Source organism: Camponotus vicinus, unplaced genomic scaffold, assembly GCF_025532165.1.
Source record: "Camponotus vicinus isolate PSW18456_S1 unplaced genomic scaffold, iyCamVici1.0 SCAF_2, whole genome shotgun sequence".
Classification (NCBI taxonomy): Eukaryota; Metazoa; Arthropoda; class Insecta; order Hymenoptera; family Formicidae; genus Camponotus; species Camponotus vicinus.
The window spans coordinates 3,656,147-3,683,511 of record NW_028141956.1 but is presented as its reverse complement, the minus strand read 5'-3'; the positions used below and the strand labels follow the sequence as shown (position 1 = coordinate 3,683,511).

General features: G+C 28.0%; 2 protein-coding genes and 1 pseudogene across 3 annotated transcripts; all 3 read left to right on the top strand.

The window, feature by feature from the left end:
* LOC145966365 (uncharacterized) lies at nt 1–24,486 on the top strand (annotated as a pseudogene).
* Nucleotides 2,005–11,677, top strand: LOC145966713 (aminopeptidase N-like). Of its 2 annotated transcripts, XM_083091011.1 has the most exons (12): nt 2,005–2,174; nt 2,391–2,916; nt 3,573–4,031; nt 7,323–7,506; nt 7,814–7,970; nt 8,177–8,258; nt 8,783–9,159; nt 9,518–9,792; nt 9,947–10,137; nt 10,300–10,599; nt 10,685–10,766; nt 10,914–11,677. In XM_083091011.1, the coding sequence occupies exons 2-12, from the start codon at nt 2,411–2,413 to the stop codon at nt 11,049–11,051; spliced, it is 2,751 nt and encodes a 916-aa protein (XP_082947137.1). In that variant the 5' UTR covers nt 2,005–2,174; nt 2,391–2,410; the 3' UTR covers nt 11,052–11,677. The 2 variants fall into 2 exon arrangements, with proteins under 2 accessions (XP_082947137.1, XP_082947139.1); XM_083091013.1 differs by lacking the exon at nt 10,914–11,677 and having other exon boundaries at nt 10,300–10,588; nt 10,685–10,770.
* Nucleotides 13,073–20,477, top strand: LOC145966712 (aminopeptidase N-like). The gene is made up of 12 exons (XM_083091010.1): nt 13,073–13,198; nt 13,424–13,953; nt 14,587–15,045; nt 15,732–15,915; nt 16,222–16,378; nt 16,606–16,687; nt 17,193–17,572; nt 17,981–18,255; nt 18,406–18,596; nt 18,917–19,216; nt 19,304–19,403; nt 19,800–20,477. Exons 2-12 carry the CDS (start codon nt 13,424–13,426, stop codon nt 19,905–19,907), a joined length of 2,766 nt encoding a protein of 921 aa, XP_082947136.1. The 5' UTR covers nt 13,073–13,198; the 3' UTR covers nt 19,908–20,477.
* Nucleotides 24,487–27,365: the final 2,879 nt, after the last annotated feature.

The following is a 27,365-nucleotide window of genomic DNA, read 5'->3' as shown; positions in this document are numbered from 1 at the left end:
ATGAACTTTAAGACTCATCGAAAAGGTACAGATACAATAAATGTCAAGAATTATTATTGGAAGTCTGTATCGTTAGCGCTATTCATGACGTTAAATTCAAGTTTAAAATCTTTTTATTCAAGACTTGAAAAGTATATAATTAAGTGTCCTCGTCTTTTTTCTCTCTCTATCAGAATTAACATTTAAATACTATTTAAATACTACAGAAAAATGAATTGAATGTCTGCTGCATAGATTCTTTTATACCGCATTGATAATTTGTCATCTTCGGCACTTAAATTTTCAATTCATGATTATCAAATAATTGCACTTGCCATACAGACTTTCAGGACGATCTGACGTTTAAAATAGAAGACAACATATTGATCGGCAAGGAAGTACCGATTCACGAACGTCGGAGCGTTGAGGGTTGGAAAAGCTGCGGAGCAAACCAGAATTCGTCGCGCAAGTAAATAGATATAGACTATTTCTATGAAGAGAGTGTCAATAGACGCACCATCGGATCGACTTTAACGTAAATTCCGCTAACGTAGATTCGCCTCTTAACCCGCTACCCCCTTCCCCCTGCTCCTCGTTCGATCAGTGATGTGTGTGTTGGTGGAGGCGGTTACCGGCACAAGACCACTTTCGCGGAAATGACGGAGAAAAGCGTGAAATGCGCGCTGTGGTTGAGAGAGCAGGCTGTTCAACTGGGCGACATAATCGGCATTTGCACTCACAATCACTTGGAATCATACGTACTACGCTGCTGGCGGCACTCTACGTCGGCGCCATTAGCAACCCATGGGACAACGAGCTCTCCCCAAGTACGTTATTACTTTTCTCCCGCTTTTCCGCAGCCTGTTCCCGATCCTTTTTTTTCCTTCCACCGAGCATTAAACCACCGCCGAACGAGATCCGATTTTTCCGCACGTACAGCGTACGACGGCGAGTGCGCTCTCTGTTGCTGAGCATTTCATTCCATTTCCAGTCCTTTTCCCTTTTGATTTTCTATACCTTTATTTTGATTTCGGTTTTAATCAATCGGCGCGACGCGGCGCGAAAAAAACATCTGAATTATTCGTATACGAGTAGTTTCGGTTTTATCTTTGTCACGAATCTGCAACGAATATGGCAGATTAATGCGTATAAATATTATAACGAAAGTAACGACGGGATGACGTCGCGTCGAGATTTTTTCAAAAACGTGTGGAATAAATTTACATGGAAATCTCTTCATTTTTCAGCGACCGCGCGTTTTTTTCTCTCGCTAACAAGATCGAAAATAGTGTTTGCGAATGTGGAATCGATCGAATGTTTGGCACGGATCGTCGAGGAGGATCATCTGGACTAGGGCTCTTACTTTTGACAAAGATTCGAAGCTTCCAATTTCGATGTTAACTTCGAACCTTCGAAGTTCCGAAAAATATAATTTTGCAAATTCATATGAGAATGTTGAAAATATTGTAAATAAAAGAGAAAATTAATTAATATATATACATAAAAAATTATTTGAAAAATAAATTATTCAAACTTATTGAAAATCAAAATTTTTAGTCATATTTTTCAACTTGGCAACATAATTGCAACGTTTCAGATTTTATATTTTTATAAATGTATATTTATCGTGGTAAGATAATCTCCGATGCTTCGAATTTTCGAATATCGAAGCCTTCGAACTAAATCATTAGTCCTCATATTAATTATAAGACTACAAGAAAATTTGTTTTGTTTCAAAATTTTGAAAAAACATATGTCTGACATATCGATCCCACGAGGATTCGCATATGTATGTATATTGCATATGCATTAGATTTGGGCGGATATAGGCATTTATTCAATATGTATATAAAGAATCAACTTTCGAGAGGACGCATTACATGCCTCATATAATTGCAATATATTAATATTTCAATTATTTTTTGATGGTCTATTTGATCCCCCGTTTTAAACTACAAAGTTGAAAACGAAGCGAAGACAACAACATAAATATACTTAACGATGACATGTAACTTTGCTGAAGTCGAAAATAATAGACCTTCCCCGTGACTTCAAACAGCAAACGGCTTTAATTTCCTCGGGTTCGTCAACATTAACGGACGATATCTTGAACCATCCAGATTAGAGAATACCAAATAATAAAAGATATTAGTTCACAGTGTTCCATCTCGTAAATAAGAATAGCAATCGGTTATGTAAGTAGACAATAAAATTTGAAAGTTCTTTTTAATATGTATTATATCTTTATTTATTATTTATTATTATTATCTATTTTGTTACTATCTATTGCATATTTTTTTGCCTTCATAGTTATAATATGCTAAAATCTGTAACTCATATAAAATATAAATTCAAAATTACAGTTTGTATTATATTATTATATTATTCTTCTTCTAAAAATATTTGTGCAGATTTTTAACAGCGACTTGACATGGCTATTTTGAAATTGTTAATAAATCTTGGCCTAATATTTACTGCTACAGCGATTCCTATTGACAAAGATTCAAGCAATGATTCAGTTCAGAAAATTGACGAAGATTCAAACAATAATTCGGCGATTAATTATCGTTTACCAGACAACGTAGTTCCGATACATTACAATATTAAGCTAATGCCATATATTGAGGAAAATAATTTTGTCTTTATAGGAGAATCCAATGTTAACATTACAATTCGTCATGTAACGCAAAACTTGAGTTTACACGCATTGGAATTGATAATAAACGAAGCGGTGATATCATTGTACAATAATAATGATACTGTCTATACTCCGGCATCACATAATTATAACAATGTAACACAAATCTTAGTTCTTAATTTTAATGATAAACTATTACCTGGAAATTATACTTTGAAAATGCGATATGTTGGTATTCTACATGAGGACTTGAAAGGCTTTTTCATATCATTTTATATCAATGAGAAAGGAAATAATGTGTAAGTATAAAAATTAATATCTGAAACGTTTCTTTCGAATGCCATGTGTATTTTTTTAATATTATTTATTATTATTATTTATTTGTTACTTCTGTCATCATCATATATCGTTATAATATGCTAAGATCTTTAAATGTCATATAATATGTATGATTTAATATGAAATTGCTTAATATCGCAATTTGAGAATTGCATATACGTGTGCAATATTTTAAATATTTGTCTACATAATATTATGTATTCCTGTTAATGCACTAATATGTTTTCTCATATTTCATATTTTTTGGAAAATTCCGGAGTAAAATTTTGCCTAATTTTTTTAAATTATAAACTGTTTTATGAAAATTTTTAAGAAGTTTGTATGTATAATTATTTTTAAATATATTCAATAACACATAATTATATTTAATAAAATATAACAAAATTAAAAAAGATTAACAGATTTCTGAAGAAATGCACACGTATGCATTTTGATAAATTTCATTACTTTATTTAATATGTAATGTCTAGACTCTACAAAAATGTTATTTACTATTGTTCGAGCATGAATCATGAATCACATTTTACGCGTTTTCATATTTATGTATTTCATTCATCCTCATTCATGGCAACAGAAAATTTATCATAATCAAAAGCGTATCATTGAAATGTGGCAGGTGGTTAGCTGCAACGTATTTCGAACCGACTTATGCGCGACGAGCGTTCCCATGTTGGGACGAACCGGCATTAAAAGCTACTTTCGATATCTCCATAAAGCATCATCGAAATTACACGGCTCTATCAAATATGCCAATACGAGAACAATCGGAAGATGGTAACAAAGACGACATGATATGGACGCACTTTGATACGACACCTATCATGTCTACCTATCTCGTAGCGTTTGTATTAGTAGCCGATTACGTTCGCGTTCCTACTAAGGATGAAACCATTAATATATGGTGCAGACCGAAATTGGTGTCGGACACAAAATTTGCACAAGAAGTTGTTCAAAAATCTAAAAGGCTATTGACAGAATATACCAACAGCACCTATAAGGTTCCAAAAATGGATCTCGTAGCACTCCCGCAATTCATACCTAGTGCCATGAAAAATTGGGGACTCATTACTTTTGTGTAATATATGCAATTTAAAAAAATTATCAATAGAACAATGCGTATCAGATATCTTGTATCATATAAATTGAAAATTTTTTTCAATTTTTCAAATTATTAATTCTGTATAAATAATATTAAATATTATAACTATAGATTATTACGAAAGAGTAGATTATTTATTTTACTGGAAATTTTATAATTATTGTTCTATTGTTTCATTTTTTAAAACTATAGAAATTATTCTTTTTTGTAAAAAAGGTAGTCTTAAAAAATTTTGGTTATTTAAGTAATTTAAGATTGAACTCAAAATTATAAATTTTTTCTGTTGAATAATTTTATAAAATGTAGAGTATATGCATGTGCGCGCACACACACAAAAGAGAATAAATATATAATTGAATTATATTTTGGACCATACAAAAGTTGAAAAAGATATAATTTTAAAATGTAAATTATATACAGGGTGAGCCATTTTAATTAACGCACGCAATTATTTCGGAAACAAAGCATTTTAGAGAAAAATGTTTCAGACAAAAGTTGTTTGGTTTCGAGGGGGCCATAAGATGGTATCATTGGTTTGACCTTGAAGAGTTATTTGAAGGTCACATGAAGGTCACCTTCAATTTCTTAAATGGAACCTACTATTTGTCATTGCATATTCTTGTAGCTTATCTCGATAGCTTTCCAAAACACTATAATTAAGTACCTTTTCGTTAAGTACTTTTTGAGATATGAGGCTTGAAATAATTTCTTAATTTTACATAAACCGTAAAATATCTTGTAAAATATTCATTTTTCGATTATCTTACCTTAATACTTTTACGTACAAAATAATGAGAGGAATCAAAACACATAGGAAGGAGAGGAAAAAAAACACATAGTTGTTTTGAAGAAAAAATATGTAATTTGCAATTAACAATTCCATATTTTTTCTTAAAAACAACTATGTGTTTTCTTTACACCAATTGATTCCTCTCATTATTTTGTACATAAAAGTATTAAGGTAAGATAATCGAAAAATGAATATTTTACAAGATATTTTACGGTTTATGTAAAATTAAGAAATTAATTCAAGCCTCATAACTCAAAAAGTACTTAACAAAAAAGTACTTAATTATAGTGTTTTGGAAAGCTCTCGAGGTAAGCTACAAGAATATGCAATGACAAATAGTAGGTTCCATTTAAGAAATTGAAGGTGACCTTCATGTGACCTTCAAATAACTCTTCAAGGTCAAACCAATGATACCATCTTATGGCCCCCTCGAAACCATAAAACTTTTGTCTGAAACATTTTTCTCTAAAATGCTTTGTTTCCGAAATAATTGCGTGCGTTAATTAAAATGGCTCACCCTGTATATATATATATATATATACAGGGTGTCCTAGACCACCCGTACACCCCTTTTCTTTCAAAAACTAAGCATTTTAGAGAAAAACGTTTTCGACAAAAATTGTATGGTTTTGAAGGGAACATAAGATGGTGTCATTGGTTTGACCTTGGATGGCATCGTTAAGGTGAGGTCAAGGACACCTTTAATTTCTTAAATGGAATAACCTATTTTTTATTGCATATTCTTATAGCTTATGTCGAGAGCTTTCCAAAACACTATAATAAAGTATTTTTTCATCAAGTACTTTTCGAGTTATAAGGCTTGAAATAATTTCTTAATTTTACATAAACCATAAAATATCTAGTAAAATATTCATTTTTCGATTATCTTATCTTAATACTTTTATGTACAAAATAATGAGAGGAATCGATTGGTGTAAAGAAAACACATAATTGTTTCCAAAAAAAAAATGTAATTGTTAATTGCAAATTACATTTTTTTTTTCGAAACAATTTTGTGTTTTCTTTACACCAATTGATTCCTCTCATTATTTTGTACATAAAAGTATTAAGGTAAGGTAATCGAAAAATAAATATTTTACTAGATATTTTATGGTTTATGTAAAATTAAGAAATTATTTCAAGCCTTATAACTCGAAAAGTACCTGATGAAAAAATACTTTATTATAGTGTTTTGGAAAGCTCTCGACATAAGCTATAAGAATATGCAATAAAAAAATAGGTGGTTCCATTTAAGAAATTAAAGCTGTCCTTGACCTCACCTTAACGATGCCATCCAAGGTCAAACCAATGACACCATCTTATGTTCCCCTCAAAACCATACAATTTTTGTCGAAAACGTTTTTCTCTAAAATGCTTAATTTTTGAAAGAAAAGGGGTGTACGGGTGGTCTAGGACACCCTGTATATATACAGGGTGTCCCATTTTAAAAGTTTCACCCTCATAACTTTTTTAATTTTAATTGTAGAAAAAAACGTTTCAGACAAAAGTTATATGGTTTCAAGGGGGACATGAGACGGTGCCATTAGTTTGACCTTGAAGAGTCAGCTGAAAGTCACGTGAAGGTCACCTCCAACTTTTTAAATGAGATATCCTATATAATTTTGCATATTCTTGTAGCTCATCTCGAGAGCTTTCCAAAACACTATAATTAAGTTAGTTTTCATTAAGTACTTTCCGAGTTATAAGGCTTAAAATCATTTCTTAATTTTACATAAACCGTAAAATATCTTGTAAAATATTCATTTTTCGATTATCTTACCTTAATATTTTTATGTACAAAATAATAAGAGGAATCAATTGGTGTAAAGAAAACACATAATTGTTTCGAAAGAAAAAATGTAATTTGCAATTAACAATTACATTTCTTTAAATGTAAATAATTGATTTCTCTCATTATTTTGTACATAAAAGTATTAAGGTAAGATAATCGAAAAATGAATATTTTACAAGATATTTTACGGTTTATGTAAAATTAAGAAATGATTTCAAGTCTCATAACTCGGAAAGTACTTAATGAAAATTAACTTAATTATAGTGTTTTGGAAAGCTCTCGAGATGAGCTACAAGAATATGCAAAATTATATAGGATATCTCATTTAAAAAGTTGGAGGTGACCTTCACGTGACCTTCAAGGTCAAACTAATGGCACTATCTTATGTCCCCCTTGAAACCATACATCTTTTGTCTGAAACATTTTTCTCTAAATTGCTTCGTTTCCGAGATATAAATTTGTAATACTTTACGTGGGCTACCCTGTATATATATATATATATATATATATATATATATATATATATATATATATATATATATATATATTTTTTATAAAATTTTTTAAATAATTATGTATAAACTTTGACATTTATAATTATTTAAAGTAAAATGTTTTATATTAGATTACATAATTATATAGTACATTGAAATAAACATAACTACATTTATATAATAATTTTTAGTGAAAGAAAATTAACATACAATGAAAGTTTCGATACGGTATTTACTAAACTAGATGTAGCGGCGACAATAATACATGAAATGGCGCATCAATGGTTTGGTAATATAGTCACTCCATTATGGTGGTCTGATCTATGGTTAAGTGAGGGATTTTCGTCGTTTTTTGAAATATATATTTTTAATGAGGTAGGTAAAAATATAGATATTATTGCAAGTTTTGTTTACATGTGGGTGAGTATTCAAAAAAATATTTCTATTAAATTTAAATGTAATATAATACAGATGAATCATTCATGACTTTCTATATGAAAAAAAAGAAATGTATCGCTTATAATTTTAGATTATATTTACTTAACATTTTTAAACAGTTTCTCTAAAAACATAATGTTATTACAAGTCATAATTGACTTTCTATTATTAATTTATAATATTGATTTTTTTTTAATTTTAATGAATTTTAATTGGTTGAAATGAAAACTTGTGTATATTTTAGATTTTCGAAGATTGGCGAATAATGGAATATTTTGTTGTTGACATTCAGCGAGCAATTCTTAATTTGGATATTAGTATGTTTATAAACCCAATTACATTAGAAGTCAATACACCCGAAGAAATTGAATCACTTTTCTTTGGCTCCATTTACCGCAAGGGTAAGGTAGAATAAATAAGTCATTATCCTCAAGTTCTCGAACATAGATGAAGAAAAAGAAACAATAAAAAGAATTTTTTATTTTATTAAAATGTACTTATCACAATGATTAATCTCTTTTTTAGTTGTGTTCACAAATTTATACATGATATTTTATTTTATTATATATTTTAGTTTTTGTGTTTTTTTATTTATTATTTATTGCAGCACCTGCTATACTGCGCATGTTACAACATATAATTACCAATGAGATATTTCAAAGTGGTCTTATTAAATATTTACACACTCAGTAAGTAACATATTTATCTTTTTGTGTAAATCTTTATGAATTATTCAGTGTAATAGTAATTCAATTTAAAAGCAAAAAGTTTAAACTGACATTTTATTGCTCAGATTTAGTTGCTCAGATAATAAATCTATCAATAAAATACTATACAGCTGAAATTTTTTACATTTCTAAATGAACAATTTTTAATAATAAATATTTCAACGAACTACTTTTATATTTTTCACTGAACAATGCAACAATTTAATCATTATTAAAAATATTAAAAATTTTATTATTAAATCGATAACTTTTAAAATGATAAAAAGGATTGAGATGATAAAAATAAGTATAAGCATTGCAGATAATTCCTGAGAATTTTACAAAACTTTATTCTAATCTTTCTCAGAATTAAAAAAAATGAATCATTATTATATTTTGAATGCTTTAGTGTAACATTCGACAATTGATTGCATTTATTTATGCTTGTATGACTTATTGCATTAAAATTCTCTTAATAAATCTATCTTCTATGTTTTACAATTTAGCCAGTTCAATTCGGCTACTTCGGATGACTTATGGAACGCTTTACAAGCAGTCCTAGATAAATCAGATGCCCCGTATAATACTTATAGATTGAAGGAGATAATGAATACTTGGATAAAACAATCGGATTTTCCTGTAGTACATGTGACCCGAAACACTGATACTAATGAGGTAATAATAACGCAAGAACATTTCCTTTCGACAAATAAAAATAAGAACATCAATGATAAATGGTGGATACCTTTGACTTTCGTTACGCAAACAAATCCCGATTTTTCTAATACTTTACCCACTCATTGGCTAAAACCGCAAGATCAATATATAACGATTGATGGAATTGATCCAAATGATTGGATTATTGTCAATATACAACAAATGGGTGAGTATTTTTGATATATTCGATATTAATTTAATTTAAATGTTAAAATACAGTCCTTTTTATTTTTAAGACCAATAATCATTAATTTTATAATTAATAATAATATATCAGAATTAGCATTTTTATATTTATTTATTTTCTATAGATTTTTATTTTTATGCTTATATATTTTTATATTTTTAATTTTAATCTATTATATAATATAAATTTTCAACACACACATTTAAATGTAACAAATGTTGAAATAAGAGAAAAGTATGATGTATATGTATATGTTAATTTAATTTAATTTTTTAATAAATTGTTTAACAAATTTTAACGTAATGTAATTTACTATTTTTATTTAATTTTACAATAGGATACTATCGTGTCAATTACGATTCTTCAAATTGGCAAAAAATTATGAATTATCTCCAATCTGACGATTATACAAAAATTCATGCACTTAATCGTGCTCAAATCATCGATGATGCCTTTTTCTTTATGGTATCGGGCCAACTTGATATCATGATGTCTTTGAATCTTATTGACTATCTATCCGAGGAAATAGATTTTATACCATGGTACTCTATATTTCAAGCGTTAAGATTTTCAGAAGATATATACAAAGTTCCAGAAAATGAATTTCTCAAAGTAAATAGTAATATAATCACTTAAAATGAAGAAATATATGTGCGCGCGTGCGTGTGTGTATGTGTATGTGTACACGTGTATCTAATCCATAAGACAAATGTTCATATCAATTACAAACCGATGTAAAATTTATATTATTCTATGATTTTTGTAGTCATACATGCTCGAAATTTTGGATGGATTTATTAAGAACATAGGGTACGAAGAAGATCCTACCGATGATGAGCTTACGAAACTTCAAAGAACCGAAACTTTAAAATGGGCATGCACTCTAGGTCATTCCGAATGCAAGAGAATGGCCACTGTTAAACTGAATGAACATTTGGCAGATCCTAAAACATATAAGTAATTTTATTCTATTCATTAAGTTTCAATTTGTCCTAATAAATTAATATGAATATACATATGACATAAATTATTTAAATAAATTATTAGGATTTTATATAGATATCCACTCATATATATATGTAATTATACACACATAAGTTTTTTTATTATGTGTTATAGAGTTCCGCCAAATTTAAAAGAATGGGTGTATTGTAATGGCTTGATGGAAGCAAATGCTTCTACTTGGAATAAGTTATTCGATATATATGTAAATAAATCGGATGAAAAGACTTTGACGTACTTGGTTTGCTCTGAAAATCCTGACATTATAATTAATTTGCTAAACATATCTATATCGAACAATTCAATAATACAAATTGAAGATTACTATGTGGTTTATACTTCTATTATCAAGAAACATGCTAAGAATAATGTAGTAATCGATTATATATTAACAAATTTAAAAAAAGTAATCTCAAGGTATTTTAGTAACATATTTTATATAAATTGTAAGTACATATTGTTTTTTGTATTTATTTATAATAAATTTTTTAATTTTGTGCAGATATGAAAATAATGTATACGATGTAAATAATGCATTATATGATATAATTAACAATGTGTATTCTAAAAGAAAACTTGACGAGGTAAATTTTATTATTTTAAATTTTATATTTTTATTTATTTATATTTAAGTTTATTTATCTTTTTTCTTATCAAAAATTATAGATTTTAAATATTTTCGATAGAATGCTCTTAAATTTATAATAAACATAAATATAATTTATTTTTAGATAAGCGAATTTATCAGAAATGAATTTGAAGAAGAAGTATTCAAAGATGTTCAAGACGAGATAATAAAACGCAAAGAACGGTTAAACGCATATACCTCAATTCAACCACCTAATATAAAAGAGAAGTTAAAATTATAAAATAATTATAATTAACTATAACAATTGCAAGACGGACACATACGTTTATTTATTTCTGATATTAATTTTAAACTTTATCAGAATTCTTCTCGTTTTTTTTTAATTGAGAATAAGTTATAAGATATTATTTTTTACATTTCTTACACTAATATCTCTTCAACTTTATTCTGCATAATTTTATTCCTTTTGTTTTTATTCAAATTATGTTTTATATTACATGTACAATATAGATCTCACAGCATATAATAAAATAATAAGTAAATTGAATCATTACTTATATATATGTATATATATATATATATATATATATATATATATATATATATATATGAATTGTTCAATATAAATAAATTGTGGATTGTGTTATTAATTGTTATTTGGCATATGTATTGTGTATATATGAATTGTTCAATGTAATATATTCAACGAAAAATATACATTTTTTAAGTAACTCGACGTAACACGTGCTGAATCATTCTGCTAACGAATACGACAATAATAGCTGTTAGAATTTTATTTGCAAAATAAAAAGTTATTTTGCATGAATGAGTAAGATAATATTGGTTGATATCATTTGATATGCAAGTTAATGTACAGAATTCTATAAATATACTTTTGTTGATCTCTTATATATAATAAACCATATTATATAAACCAAAATTATTAATTCATGTGGTCTTAATTTATTGTTAGCTCTCAACTTTGCAAATTTTGTATAGTCTTATATTTACTTGGAAATTACTGTGGCAATTACTGTGGTATTATTGCAACTCTTTTCAAAATATTATTTCGAATGAATTTAATGTTAACAAGAGATTAATAAGGCTTTATATGTGAAAACACAAAATTGAATTTTTGCGGGCGATAAGAGCCAGATGCTGATAGTTATGTGTCTCAGTTTCACATAAAATTAAAAATTAAAATAAAAATTCATGAATCACAAATAATAATAATTAAAAAATTAAAAATTGACAAGTAGGAGCCAATAAGACATGATAATTGGAGCGCAAGGAAGAGAAAAAAAATCATCCTTTTTCTATTAGTTATTAGTATATTTAAAATTTTATGTTTGATCGTTACAATACATGTATTAAACACGAATACCTTACTAGCTTTTATTGGCCAATTTTTAATTAATTTTTAAAATTAAAATTTATTCAATTTACTGTTTCTCTTGCCGAAAGACAAGTTCATTTTTTTCTCACCTATGTTTCAGGAGAGAAAAAGGGAGATATTAAAAACAAATTTCAAATTTTGATTTACTACGGCTATTACTTTTGACAATTTCAAAGTTTGAGATGTTTTCGATGTTTTAAAAATTCTTGTAAATTCATATAAGAAATATTGAAAATATTGTAAATAAAAGTGAATTAATTAATATATGTACATATATTATTTAAAAAGTATATTAGTAAAAAATTATTAAAAATGATTGAAAATCAAAAGTTTTTTTATTTTAAATATTTTTCAATTTAGCAACACGATTGCAACGTTTTATTCAGATTTTATCATACAATTTTATAAATGTATATTTATCGCGGTAAGATAACCTTGGAAGTTTCGAAATTTCGATCTTCGAAGATTTCAATACCAAAGTTTCAAATCTTCGAATATCGAAACCTTCGAATTAAATCAGCTTTAATATTTATTATAAGACCAAGAAAATTAATTTTGTTTTATTGTTCAAAATTTCGAAAAGACATATGTCTGACACCAATCCTACAAGATTTGGCACATGTACATTGCATATGCATTATGTTCGGGCGGATATAGTGCATTTAATATTTCAATATGTATAAAGAATCAAATTTCGAGATAACTCATGCTTCATATAATTATATTAATATTTCAGTTACACTCTTCGATTGTCTATTTGATTCCGTTTTAAACTACAAAGTTAAAAACGAAGCGAAGACAACAACATAAATATATTTAACGATGACATGTAACTTTGTTCGAAATATAACTTTGATCGAAAATAATAAACCTTCCCCGTGACTTCAAACAGCAAACGGCTTTAATTTCCTCGAGTTCATCAACACTAACGGACGATATCTTAAACCATCCAGATTAGAGAATATCAACTAATAAAAGATACTAATTCACAGTGTGAATTTCATCTCGTAAATAATATAGCAATCAGTTATGTAAGTAGATAATAAAATTTGAAAGTCCTTTTTAATACGTATCTAATATATATTATTTCTTAATTTATTGTTTATCATTATCTATTTTAATATTTTATTATTACCTATTTTTTGCCTTCATCATAGTTATAATATGCTAAAATCTCTAACTCATAAAATATAAATTCAAAATTACAGTTTGTATTATATTATAATATTATTCTCCTTCTAAAAATATTTGTGCAGATGTTTGAAAGCGACTTGATTGACATGGCTATTTTGAAATTATTAATAAATCTTGGCCTAATATTTACTGCTAAAGCGATTCTTCCTATTGATAAAGCTTCAAGCAATGATTTGGTTTTTGTTGACAAGGATTCAAACAATAATTCGGCGATTAATTATCGTTTACCAGACAATGTAGTTCCGATACATTACAATATTAAGCTAATGCTATATATTGAGGAAAATAATTTTATCTTTATAGGAGAATCCAATATTAACATCACAATTCGTCACGTAACGCAAAACTTGAGTTTGCACACATTGAAATTGATAATAAACAAAGCGGTGACATCATTGTTCGATAACAATGGTACTGTCTATACTCCGGCATCACATAATTATAACAATGTAACACAAATCTTAGTTCTTAATTTTAATGATAAACTATTACCTGGAAATTATACTTTGAAAATGCGATATGTTGGTATTCTATATGAGGACTTGAAAGGCTTTTTCATATCATTTTATATCAATGAGGAAGGAAATAATGTGTAAGCATAAATATTAATATCTGAAACGTTTCTTTCAAATGCCATGTGTATTTTTTTAATATTATTTATTATTATTATTTATTTCTTACTTCTGTCATCATCATATGTCGCTATAATATGCTAAGATCTTTTTAACTGTCATATAATATATATGATTTAATATAAAATTGTTTAATATCGTAATTTGATATTTGCATATACATGTGCAATATTTTAAATATTTGTCTACATAATATTATATATTCCTGTTAATATACTAATATGTTTTCTCATATTTCATATTTTTTGGAAAATTCCGGAATAAAATTTTGCTTTCTTTTTTTATTATAAACTGTTTTATGAAAATTTTTGAGAAGTTTGTCTGTATAATGTTTAATAACGCATAATTATATTTAATGCAATATAATAAAATAAGATTAACAGATTTTTGAAGAAATGTATGCATTTTGATAAATTCTTCATTACTTTATATAATATATAGTGTCTAGACTCTACAAAAATGTTATTTACTTTGTTCGAGCGTGAATCATGAATCACATTTTATGCGTTTCCATATTTATGTATTTCATTCATCCTCATTCATGGCAACAGAAAATTTATCATAATCAAAAGCGTATCATTGAAATGTGGCAGGTGGTTAGCTGCAACGTATTTCGAACCGACTTATGCGCGACGAGCGTTTCCATGTTGGGACGAACCGGCATTAAAAGCTACTTTCGATATCTCCATAAAACATCATCGAAATTACACGGCTCTATCAAATATGCCAATACGAGAACAATCGGAAGATGATAACGAAGACGGCATGATATGGACGCATTTTGATACGACTCCCATCATGTCTACCTATCTCGTAGCGTTTGTATTAGTAGCCGATTACGTTCGCGTTCCTACTGAAGATGAGACCATCAATATATGGTGCAGACCGAAATTGGTGTCGGACACAAAATTTGCACAAGAAGTTGTTCAAAAATCTAAGAGGCTATTGACAGAATATACCAACAGCACCTATAAGGTTCCAAAAATGGATCTCGTAGCACTTCCACAATACAAACCTAGTGCTATGGAAAATTGGGGACTTAATATTTTTGGGTAATATATGCAATTTAAGAAAAATATCAATGAAATAATGCGTATCAGATATCTTGTGTTATATAAATTGAAAATATTTTTTAACTTTTGTTAAATTATTAATTCTGCATAATTAATATTGAATATTATAACTATAGATATGACTATATTTAATATTATAACTATAAATTTTTGCAAAGGTCAGATTACTTATTTTGCTGGAAATTTTATAATTATTATTTTTTGTTTTATTTTTTAAAATTATATAAATTATTCTTTTTTGTAAAAAAGGCAGTCTTAAAAACTTTTGGTTATTTAAGTAATTTAAGATTGAACTCAAAATTATAAATTTTTTTCTGTTGAATAATTTTATAAAATGTAGAATATATGCATGCGCACGCGCGCAAGCACACACACACATACACACACACACAAGAAAGAATAAAAATATAATTGAATTATATTTTAAACTATACAAAAGTTGAAAGTGATATAATTTTAAAATGTAAATTATATATATGCGTTTATAAAATACAAAAATTTTTTAAATAATTATATATGAACTTTTACATTTATACATAATTATTTAAAGTAAAATGTTTTATATTAGATTACATAATTATAAAATACATTGAAATGGACATAACTTATATTTATATAATAATTTATATAATTTTTAATGAAAACATTTATATAATAATTTTTAGTGAAAGATACCTTGCATACAATGAAAGTTTCGATACAATATCTATGAAATTATATGTAGCGGTAGCAATAATACATGAAATGGCGCATCAATGGTTTGGTAATATAGTCACTCCATTATGGTGGTCTCATGTATGGTTAAAAGAGGGATTTGCGTCGTTCTTCCAAGTATATATTTTCAATCAGGTATGTTCATCATTGCAAGTTTTGTTTGCATGTGGGTGAGCATTCGAAAAAAATGTTTCTAATAAATTCAAATGTAATATAATACAGATGAATCATTCATGATTTTCTCTATATAAAGAAATGGAATGTATCGTTTATAATTTTGGACTATAATTATTTAAGTGTTTAAAATATTATAGTTTCTCTAAAAACACTTATATTATTACATATCATAATAACTGACATTCTATTGTTAATTTATAATATTAAATTTCTTAATTTCAATTAATTTTAATTGATTAAAATTAAAATTTATGTATATTTTAGATTTTTGAAGATTGGCGAATAATGGAATTCTTTGTTGTTGATATTCAGCGAAAAATTCTTTATTCGGATATTGGTATGTTTATGAACCCAATTACATTAGAAGTCAATAGACCTAAAGAAATTGAATCACTCTACTTTGACTCCATTTACGGCAAGGGTAAGATAGATAAGTAAATAAGTCATTATCTACAAATTCCGAACATAGATGATCCAAAGTAAAAGAAGAAACAATATAAAGAATTTTTTATTATTAAAATGTACACAAGGAGTAAAATGTATCATAACGAATATCTCTTTTATTAGCTGTGTTTATAAATTTATGGATGATAATATATTTTATTTTATTATATATTAGTTTTTGTATTTATTTACTATTTATTCTAGCACCTGCTATACTGCGCATGTTACAACATATAATTACCGATGAGATATTTCAAAGTGGTCTTATTAAATATTTACACACGCAGTAAGTAACTTATTTATCATTTTGTGTAGGTCTTTATGAACCATCCAGTGTAATAATAATTCAACTTAAAAGCAAAAAGTTTAAATTGATATTTTATTGCTAAGTTCCTCAAATAATAAATCTATCAATAAAATATTATACTGAAACTATTTACATTTCTAAATGAACAATTTTTAATAATAAATATTTCAAGGAATTACTTTTACATTTTTCACTGAACAATGCAACAATTTAATCATTATGAAAAATATTAAAAATTTTATTATTAAGTCGATAACTTTTAAAATGATAAAAAAAATTGAGATGATAAAAATGAGTATAAGCATTGCAGATAATTCCTGAGAATTTTACAAAACTTTATTCTAATTTTTCTCAGAATATAAAAATGAATATTTATTATATTTTAAGTGTTTTACAACATTCGACAATTGACTGCATTACGCTTGAATGACTTATTGCATTATAATTCTCTTAAAAAATCTATCTTCTATGTTTTACATTTTAGCCAGTTCAATTCGACTACTTCCGATGACTTATGGAACGCTTTACAAGCAGTCCTAGATAAATCAGATGTTCCGCATAATGCTTATAGATTGAAAGAGGTAATGGATACTTGGATAAAACAATCGGATTTTCCTGTAGTACATGTGACTCGAAACAGTGACACCAATAAGGTAATAATAACGCAAGAACATTTTCTTTCAACGAATAAAGATAAGAACGTCAATGATAATAAATGGTGGATACCTTTGACTTTTGCTACGCAAACAAATCCCGATTTTTCTAATACTTTACCCACTCATTGGCTAAAACCGCAAGAACAAAATATAACAATTGATGGAATTGATCCAAATGATTGGATTATTGTCAATATACAACAAATGGGTGAGTATTTTTGATATATTCGATATTAATTTAATCTAAATTTTTAAATATTTTTAAAGAGATTTTTTTATTTTTAAGACCAGTAATCATTAATTTTATAATTATTAATATATCAATTAGAATTTTTATATTTATTTATTTTTTGTAGATTTTTACTTTTATGTTTATTTTCTATATACTTTTTACAATATTTTTATTTATATAATATTAATTTTCATTTAAATGTAACAAATGTTAAAATAAAAAAAAATTATGAGATATACATATGTACATGTTAATTTAATTTAATTTATTAAAAAATATAAAATAAATTAAATTAATTAAATTTAATTTTTTAATAAATTGTTTAATAAATTTTAGCGTAATATAATTTATAATTTTATTTAATTTTATTTAATTTTACAATAGGATACTATCGTGTCAATTACGATTCTTCAAATTGGCAACAAATTGTGAATTATCTCAAATCTGACAATTATACAAAAATTCATGCACTCAATCGTGCTCAAATAATCGATGATGCCTATATTTTGTTGATGATTAGCCGAAATGATATCATGATGTTTTTGAATCTTATTAGCTATCTATCGCAGGAAACAGATGTTATACCATGGCATTCTATGTTTAAAATATTAGGAAATACAAAAGATATATACAAAGTTCCAGAAAATAAATTTCTCAAAGTAAATAGTAATATAATCACTTAAAATGAAGGAATATACGTGCGCGCGCGCGCGCGCATATATGTGTACACGTGCATCTAGTCCATAAGACAAATGTTCATGTCAATTACAAACTGATATAAAATTAATATTATTCTATGATTTTTCTAGTCATATATACTTAAAATTTTGGATGGACTTATTAAGAACATAGGGTACGAAGAAGATCCTGCCGAGGATGATCTTAAGAAACTTCAAAGATCCGAAGCTTTAAAATGGGCATGTACTTTGGGTCATTCCAAATGCAAAAGAATGGCTACTCTTAAACTGAATGAACATTTCGCAGATCCTAAAACATACAAGTAATTTTATTCTATTCATTAAGTTCCAATTTGTCTCAATAAATTAATATGAATATACATATGACATAAATTATTTAATAAATTATTAGGATTTTACGTACACATATCCACACTCATATATATATATATATATATGTGTGTGTGTGTGTGTGTGTGTGTGTGTGTGTGTGTGTGTGTGTGTGTGTGTGTGTGTGTGTGTGTGTGTGTGTGTGTGTGTGTGTGTGTGTGTGTGTGTGTGTGTGTGTGTGTGTGTGTGTGTGTGTGTGTGTGTGTGTGTGTGTAATTGTGCACACATATCAGTTTTTTATTACGTGTTATAGAGTTCCGCCAAATTTAAAAGAATGGACGTATTGTAATGGCTTGATGGAAGCAAATGCTTTAACTTGGAATAAGTTATTGGATATATATGTAAATAAATTGGATGAAAAGGCTTTGACGTACTTGGTTTGTTCTGAAAATCCTGACATTATAATTAATTTGCTAAACATATCTATATCGAATAATTCAATAATACAAATTAAAGATTACTATGTGGTTTATACTTCTATTATCGAGAAACATGCTAAGAATACTGTAGTAATCGATTATATGTTAACAAATTTAGAAAAAATAATCTCAAGGTATTTTAGTAACATATTTTTATTTCAATTGTAAGTACATATTGTTTTTTTGTATTTATTTATTAGAATCTTTTTAATTTTTTGCAGAAATGTAAATAATGCATACCATGTAAACAATATATACTATTTAAGTAATGCATTAAATTATATAATTAACAATGTGTATTCTAAAGGAAAACTTGACCAGGTAAATTTTATTATTTTAAATTTTACGTTTTTATTTATTTAAATTTAAATTTATTTATCTTTATTTTTATCAAAAATTATAGATTTAAAATTTTTTGGATAGAATACTACTGTTATTAAAATTTCATAATTTAAATGGAAAATTATTTTTAGTTTTATTAAAATTATATACAATAATGTATTTTCAAAGATTTGATGATAAAATGATATAAACAAAAGACGAGAATTTATTTCAAACAATAGCAATAATTATATTTTTCTATATGTTTTACATTGATTTGTTAGCACATTAGTTTTATATAGAATACTGAAATATTTAACTGAAGTTGTCGTATCATGTATTATTATATAATACAGCACTACATTTCTAATAAATATAAATATAATTTATTTTCAGATAAGCGAATTTGTAAGAAATGAATATAAAGAGAAAGTATTTGAAGATGTTCAAAACAATATAATAAAACGCAAAAATTCGTTGGACTTACTTATTTTAACTATCTAATATAAAGGAGAAGTTAAAATTATAAAACAATTATAATTAACTATAACAATTACAAGAAAACATATGTTTATGGTCATTTGTTTATCTATAGTTTATATCACGTACACTATAGATAAATGAATGACATCTGCGGCAGCGGCTGCGTAAACGAACACACCCTATATGTTATAATTAACTATAACAATTGCAAGATACACATGTTTATTTATTTTTGATATTGATTTTAAAACTTATCAAAAACGTTCTTATCTTCTTTTTTTTTAAGTGAGAATAAGAGTTATAAGATATTATTTTACATTCGTTATATTAATATCTCTTTAACCTTATTCTTCATCATTTTATTCCTTCTGTCTTTTATTGAAATAATTATTATTATGTTTTATATTATACAATATAGATCTGACTGCATGTATTAAAATTATAAGTAAATTGAATTATAACTTATATAATATATATGAATTGTTCAACATAAATGAATATACATGAATTGTTATTCAATGTAAATGAATTATTATTAATTGTTATTGTTATTAATTGTTATAATTGGTATATGTATTGTACATATATGAAGCGTTCAATGTAAAATATATTCAAATATAACGAAAAATAAACATTTTTTTAAGTAACACGTGCTAAATCATTCTGCTAACGAACACGACAATAATAGTTATTAGAATTTTATATGCGAAATGAAAAGTTAGTTTAATGAATGAAATAATATTGGTTGATATTATTTGATCCATATGGAAGTTAATTTACAGAATAAATTCTATAAATATATTTTTGTTGATCTCTTAATAAATCATGAAATTATTAATTCATGGGTATGTGGTCTTATTTTATTTTTAATTCTCAATCTTGCAAATCTTATATAGTCTTGTATAGTGTTATATAAATTATAATTTACTTGAAAATTACTGTGGTATTATTGCAACTCTTTTCAAAATATTATTTCGAAAGAATTTAATGTTAGCAATCAAGAGATTAATAAGGCTTTATATGTGAAAACACAAAATTGAATTTTTGCGAGCAATAAGAACCAGATGTGGATGATTATGCGTCACTTTCACATAAAATTAAAAATTAAAATAAAAAATTCATGGATCAAATAATAATAAAAAATTAAAAAATTAATTAAAAAAATTGGCAAGTAAGAGCGAGTAAGACGTAATAATTGGAGCGCAAGGAAGAGGAAAAAAATCACTCTTTTTCTTTTAGTTATATATTCTATAGTTATCTTTTAGTATATTTAAAATTTTATATTTGCTCGTTACATATTAATACATGTATTAAACACGAATACCTTATTCGCTTTTATTTGCCAATTTTTAATTAATTTTTTAACAAAGTTTATTTCAATTTACTCTTTCGCTTGCCGAAAGACAAGCTCTTTTTTTCTCGCCTACGTTTTCAGAGGAGAAAGAGAAATATTAAAATTAAATTTCAAATTGAGATTTGTATATTTACTAGGGCTGTTACTTTGACAACTTCGAAGTTAACTTCAAAGTTTGAGATGTTTTCGAAGCTTCGAAGCTTCGAATTTCGAAGTAACTTTGAATCTTTGAAACTACGAAAAATTCTTGCAAATTCATATAAGAAATGTTGAAAATATTGTAAATGAAAGTAAAAATTAATTAATATATATACAATAAAATTATTTAAAAAATAAATTATTAAACAATTATTCAAAATCAAAATCAAAATCAAAATTATTGAAAATCAAAATCAAAATTATTGAAAATCAAAATTTTTAGTCATATTTTTCAATTTAGCAACATAATTGCAACGTTTTATTCAGATTTTATCATATAATTTTATAATTGTACATATATTTATGTATATATATTCGCGGTAAGATAATCTTCGAAGCTTCGAAATTACGATCTTCGAAAATTTTAGTACCGAAGCTTCGAATCTTCGAAACTTCGAAGTTCGAATGTCGAAGTCTTCGAACTAAATCACTAGCCCTAATCTGGACATCAAGCTGGCGGGATTCGAGAGCGCGTCCTATGTTCCCAAGATATGACGGAAATCGACGAATTCGAGTGCTCGAAGCTGACTAGTCCCAGATTGCTAGAATCGTTTGCTCATTCGACACAAGCGGTTTTCCGAAAGGCACCGAGATCAGTCATGCCTCCATGATCAATTACATGACTCACGTGAAAATTCACGATCTCAGGAGACATGTATCCGCGTGGACGCCTTCGATTGATATTGCGGTCTGCTCATTGTTCATTAAAGCTATTCTAGATTGCTCCAAGAGGATTATCGATCCGGATTATGATGACGACGACGAGCTGCGCCACTTTATCGAGAAATACGAAACAAGTAATGGCAAATTAGCATACAATCGCATAATTGCATATTAACGGCAAATCAGAATCATTCTTACGTAATAAACAATAATTGATAAGTGATCATAAGATATGACAATGTTTTATTCTAGCGAGCAATAGAAATAGACTAGTTATTTAAAAGAATTTATAAAACTTTTAATACTTTTAACATTATTTAACACATTTTTTAAGCAATAAACACGGATTTGTTTATACATGTATAATAATATGTATAATACCTTATAAATTAATTGTACATTTATGCAAATTTACGAGATAAAATTTGACGAAATCACGTGATTTATCATGCACTTCTCGCACACAACATCTGTTCGCGTTATTATTTCCATTTGGGGATATTCTTGCCTATGGAGGATATTATTTCACGCGACATTACACTCGCGCGTTCGCGTTAATTTGTGTTAATTTATGTCGCGTGGCGAATTTGCTAAAGGATAACACGGTGTGTCCGAATTGAGGTACATCTACAACTGAGTGTGATAGTTATACCGAATGATTTATTACCTCGTACAGGTAACACTGTGCGGGAACGTCCGAGTTTAACGGACGTCGTTTTGCATTCAGGTATCCTGGTTTAGATACGATTCCTGCTTCCCCATCCGACTGGTAAATTTCGACGTATTAAGCAAGCACCGACATTGAAAATCCTTTTGTTTGGCGGCGCACATTTTCGGAGAGAACTGCAGCAGTCTCTGGTGAAACTTTTGTCGCACACTAATGTCATATCGAGCTATAGTGAGTTGTATGGACTTTGTCATAAGGCCGACAGGTAATAAATCGTTATTGCAATCTCGTCATTTCGTACAAGTGTGATAGCGCAAACAACGCTTTACTTAAAATACATACGATGAACACATGCGATGCGAAAGAAAAACGATTCTTGCACAAACTGCCCGCAGGAATGACGGATTACGGTGGATTATGCGCCCGTCAGACGAAATACACCGTAAACCGGGCAGCTGCGGATTTGTGTGCGAAATAGGACGGTTGAAGGTGGTAGATCCTAACACAGGAAGAATCTTGGGGGCTAACAAAACTGAAGAAATATGGGCCAAATCGTCGTACATGATGAATGGATACTACAACAACCCTGAGTCTACGAAGAACGTTATCGATTCGGACGGTAAGCATGAAATAGTTCGATACGTCATTGTTTAGAGCAGATGCGAAAACTTTAATTCGAAAACATACAACGTCCCAGAGAGAACATATTTTTGCTCTAACATATATTTGCTCCATACTCTCAACAATCAGAAATAGTGCAAATAATTTTAATTATTAATAAAATGTTTCGCATGTTTATATAGATTAAAAAACTGCAAATTTTTAGCATACATAACTTGTTTTAATTTTGAAGTGAATACAGGCGATCTCGATTATGGCGAAATATTTCTCGTCGATAGAATGTCGGAGCTCATCAATTATATAGTTCTATCAAAATATCGCCTGCGGAAATCGAAGCTTTGATTCAGCAACATCTCGCGGTTCCCGAGGTCGCCGTGATGGCGATGCCGCACCCTATCGACGAGGAACACGCCATGCTTTTGTCAAAAATACCAGGCAAAAAGGTAATATTCCAATAAACGAAAGTTTGTAATTATTGCATAATATAAATACGTGATAGATGTATCTATCTTTATCCAATCATCTCAGATCTTTTTAAAAAAATATTTTTGTTTTTCTTTTTTTCATACATATATATTATAAATTATTTTCAAAAACTTATTTTTCTATACTTCTATAAAGTTTTTCTATAAATTTTTTTATACTTCTATAAATTTTTTCTCTATTAAATCGATGGCATAACAGCATGTTTATTGAATATTTTGATATATTTTTAAAAAGTATTGATGTAAAAAATATCCAAAGTAACTCATGTCGTCCAAATTTTTCCTCAAAGAGAAAACTAGTTTATATATAAATCTTCTATATTTATTGACTTTCACCAAAAAGAGAATTGACCTGTTTTTGCGCACACAACTTCAATTTACTGCAAGTCCTAAGAGTTTAACCATCTTGCCCTACATACGTTACATTATAATTTCTCACGTAAATTCCAGGCGACGGAGCTCGACATAACCGACTTGGTGGAGCAGAACATGCCGTGGTATTGTAGATTGCATACGGGAGTTAAATTCATGCAACGGCTTCCTCGCACGGCTACGGGAAAGATCGCTAAGAAGGAACTCAAGCAGATCGCTAAAAATTATATAATAAATTGATATTATATAAAAATTATCGATATTATATTTATATATGACTATTTCAGTAAACAGTTTAATTATATAAAAATTTTTCTTTTAGATGTTTTCAATAATTTTTTCCATATAATGTAACAATATACAATAATATAAAAACAATCTACAAAAAAGGTCCTGATGATCAAATCACAAATTTAAATACGTTTAAAAGGCTTAAGACCTACGCCAGTTATTAATGCGTGAAAATATTACAAAAACATAATAAATTATATAATAAAATATCAGAAAGATACAAAATACATTAAAACGAATATGACAAACGCTCGTGTTTCGACTCAATTCGAGTCCTTTTCAATGTCAAAATTAAATATAAATTAAAACCGTTGGAGAATAGACTCTGTGAATATAAAATCGTAACGCATGAAGGTCGGTAAATATAAGCGCACGGAAATATGGAAAAACGCATGATAAATCGCTCGAAGATCGCCAATACATATGAAAATCGCAAATCATGATCGACTAATTACAAACATTCGGCAAATGCAATGCAAATCCGCGAATTATTTGAAAATATATTATTATTTGTCCGCCTCCGGGGCATTCCATGAAAGAGCCGTTCACCTGTTATCACAGCCATCCAAAAAAGCCAGGAATAAAGCACAGCTAATACCATCCTTCTGTAGTCATCCCAAAAATTAATAATTGGATCCAAAATTAAAAAGCTCCTGCAGTGCAAAAAATTCCATGATAGAGGATAAAATACTGCAATCAAGCGGTATGACGTACCAAGGAGGCCTGAAAGTTTTATAAAAAAGCATAGAGTATCTCTTTCAAGGAACAAACCAAGAGAACAACATAAAAGCAACATAATTAAGAGATGCAAACTATGTAATAAATCACAACGTACTGTATTTTCGAAAATTCACAGACAACGAACCGCAAGGATCAAACACTATATTATTTGAGACGATCCACCTAGGAATACGAACGTTGGTAGTACAAAAAGAAGTAAATTCAAAGAAAAAACTATGGAAGGGAGAGATGACGCAGGATAAGCAACAAGGACAGAAATAAATCTCGCGGGAGCTTTAACACTTCACTTTTGACATTTCTTAATTAACGGTATATATGATTTATCCAACATATCCGTATCACTTTGAACATTAAGACCATTACGTTGTTGAGAGATATGAAGCATCTCTGAAATTAACCTTTTTTTATAAGAAGGTTCTTCGTCCAAAATTAAAATATTATTAAATATTATCCCAGTCAAACTCATGTCCTTCTAATCTATGACCAGAAACCACAGAGAGTAGTTCAGATGGTCTATTAATATTCGCCTTATGTTCTTTAATCCGAGTGAATAATTTTCTACTAGTTTGACCCACATAAGATGAATCACATTCTTTACAGCAAATTTTGTAAATTACATTTGAATGGCTCAATCTGTCAATAGGATCTTTGTATAATTTTATAAAGAAATTTAACTTATTGTTGACCGTAAAAGCTAGTTTCTTATTATAAGAATTAATTAACTGTAGAAATTTGTAGGGAATAGTATTAATAAAAGGAACCACAAAAAATGACTGAGAGGTAGACGGAGGTTGAGTGTAATCAGAAACCACAATGTGGTTGTTAGAAATTAAGGATCTAATTCTGTTCCCAATGTTCCTAAAAATGAAATCAATCGGATAATCATTGCTAATAAGAATCTCTATTACAAATTTTAAATTATCTTCATGGAAGCGAGGGTGCGAAAGTTTAAAAACCCTATCCGTCAGACCTATAATAACACCCTTTTTATGTGATATCGGATGATATGAAAGAAAATTCAGAAACCTCCCTGAAAACGTGGGTTTTCGATACCAGTTAAATTCTAAGAAATTGTTTCTAATAGTAAGAGTCATGTCCAAGAAATTGATAGAGCTGTTATTGGAATATTCGATGGTGAACTGTAATCTTTTGTGGACAGAGTTAAAAACTCGGAGAATATGAGGAATATGAAGAGAAGGAGCTGCCAACAAAATGTCATCAACATACCTAAAGTAGAACGACAAATGAAACGGGAAAGAGAGAATAGCCCTATTTTCTAGATCCTGCATAACTATATCGGCTAACGTGGGGGAGAGAGGGGACCCCATGGGCATACCAAAAATCTGTCTGTAAATAACACCATTAAATTTAAAAAAAGTAGAATCTAAAATAAGTTTCAGAGCAATCAAAAATTCGTTATAAGGAATATTCGTATTATGTTCAATCAAATGCCATCTCTTTGCAACTCCACCAATAATCAAGTCATGTGGTACATTAGTAAAAAGATTAGTTACATCAAGAGAAATTAATTCAATATGATCATCAATAAAAACGTTTTTTAATTTGTCAACAAGAGTAAAACTATTAGAGACATGACTGTTAGCCCTCGGTAAATTATCATAGAGGATATTATGAATATAAGATGCAAGAAAATATAGTGGGCTATTGATGGAAGAAACAATAATACGTAACGGATGGTTAATTTTGTGGATTTTTGGTAGGTCATACGCTCGAGGCAGTATCCCATCACTCACGTAAAGAGATCTCATCGTTCTATTACAAATGTATTCTTTTTTACACCAACGTGTTAACAAATTTCTTAACTCATTAGTAATCTTCCTAACTGGATCCCTGTTCATAACGATATAAGTACTATTATCAGATAATAAAGCTTCCATTTTTTCTATGTAATTATCCCGATCTAACGCAACCGTTGCCTTTATCAGCTTTAGTAATTAGTAAATTTGGATGTTCATTAATGAATTTCATGGTTAAAGTACAACGTTTTATCAAACGACGATCAACTTCAGAAAGGGCGGGGGGGGAGGAGAGGAATTTATCTAAAGTCTGGATAGAAAGATTTCTAA

Bases quoted from the DNA above. Each gene is read 5' to 3' on its own strand.
- LOC145966713 (XM_083091011.1), top strand. From the start codon at position 2,411: ATGGCTATTTTGAAATTGTTAATAAATCTTGGCCTAATATTTACTGCT. The intron at 7,507-7,813 runs GTAGGTAAAAAT...TGTATATTTTAG, and splicing joins AAATATATATTTTTAATGAG to ATTTTCGAAGATTGGCGAAT. The intron at 10,138-10,299 runs GTAATTTTATTC...TATGTGTTATAG, and splicing joins GCAGATCCTAAAACATATAA to AGTTCCGCCAAATTTAAAAG.
- LOC145966712 (XM_083091010.1), top strand. From the start codon at position 13,424: ATGTTTGAAAGCGACTTGATTGACATGGCTATTTTGAAATTATTAATA. The intron at 15,916-16,221 runs GTATGTTCATCA...TGTATATTTTAG, and splicing joins AAGTATATATTTTCAATCAG to ATTTTTGAAGATTGGCGAAT. The intron at 19,217-19,303 runs GTATTTTAGTAA...AATTTTTTGCAG, and splicing joins TTAGAAAAAATAATCTCAAG to AAATGTAAATAATGCATACC.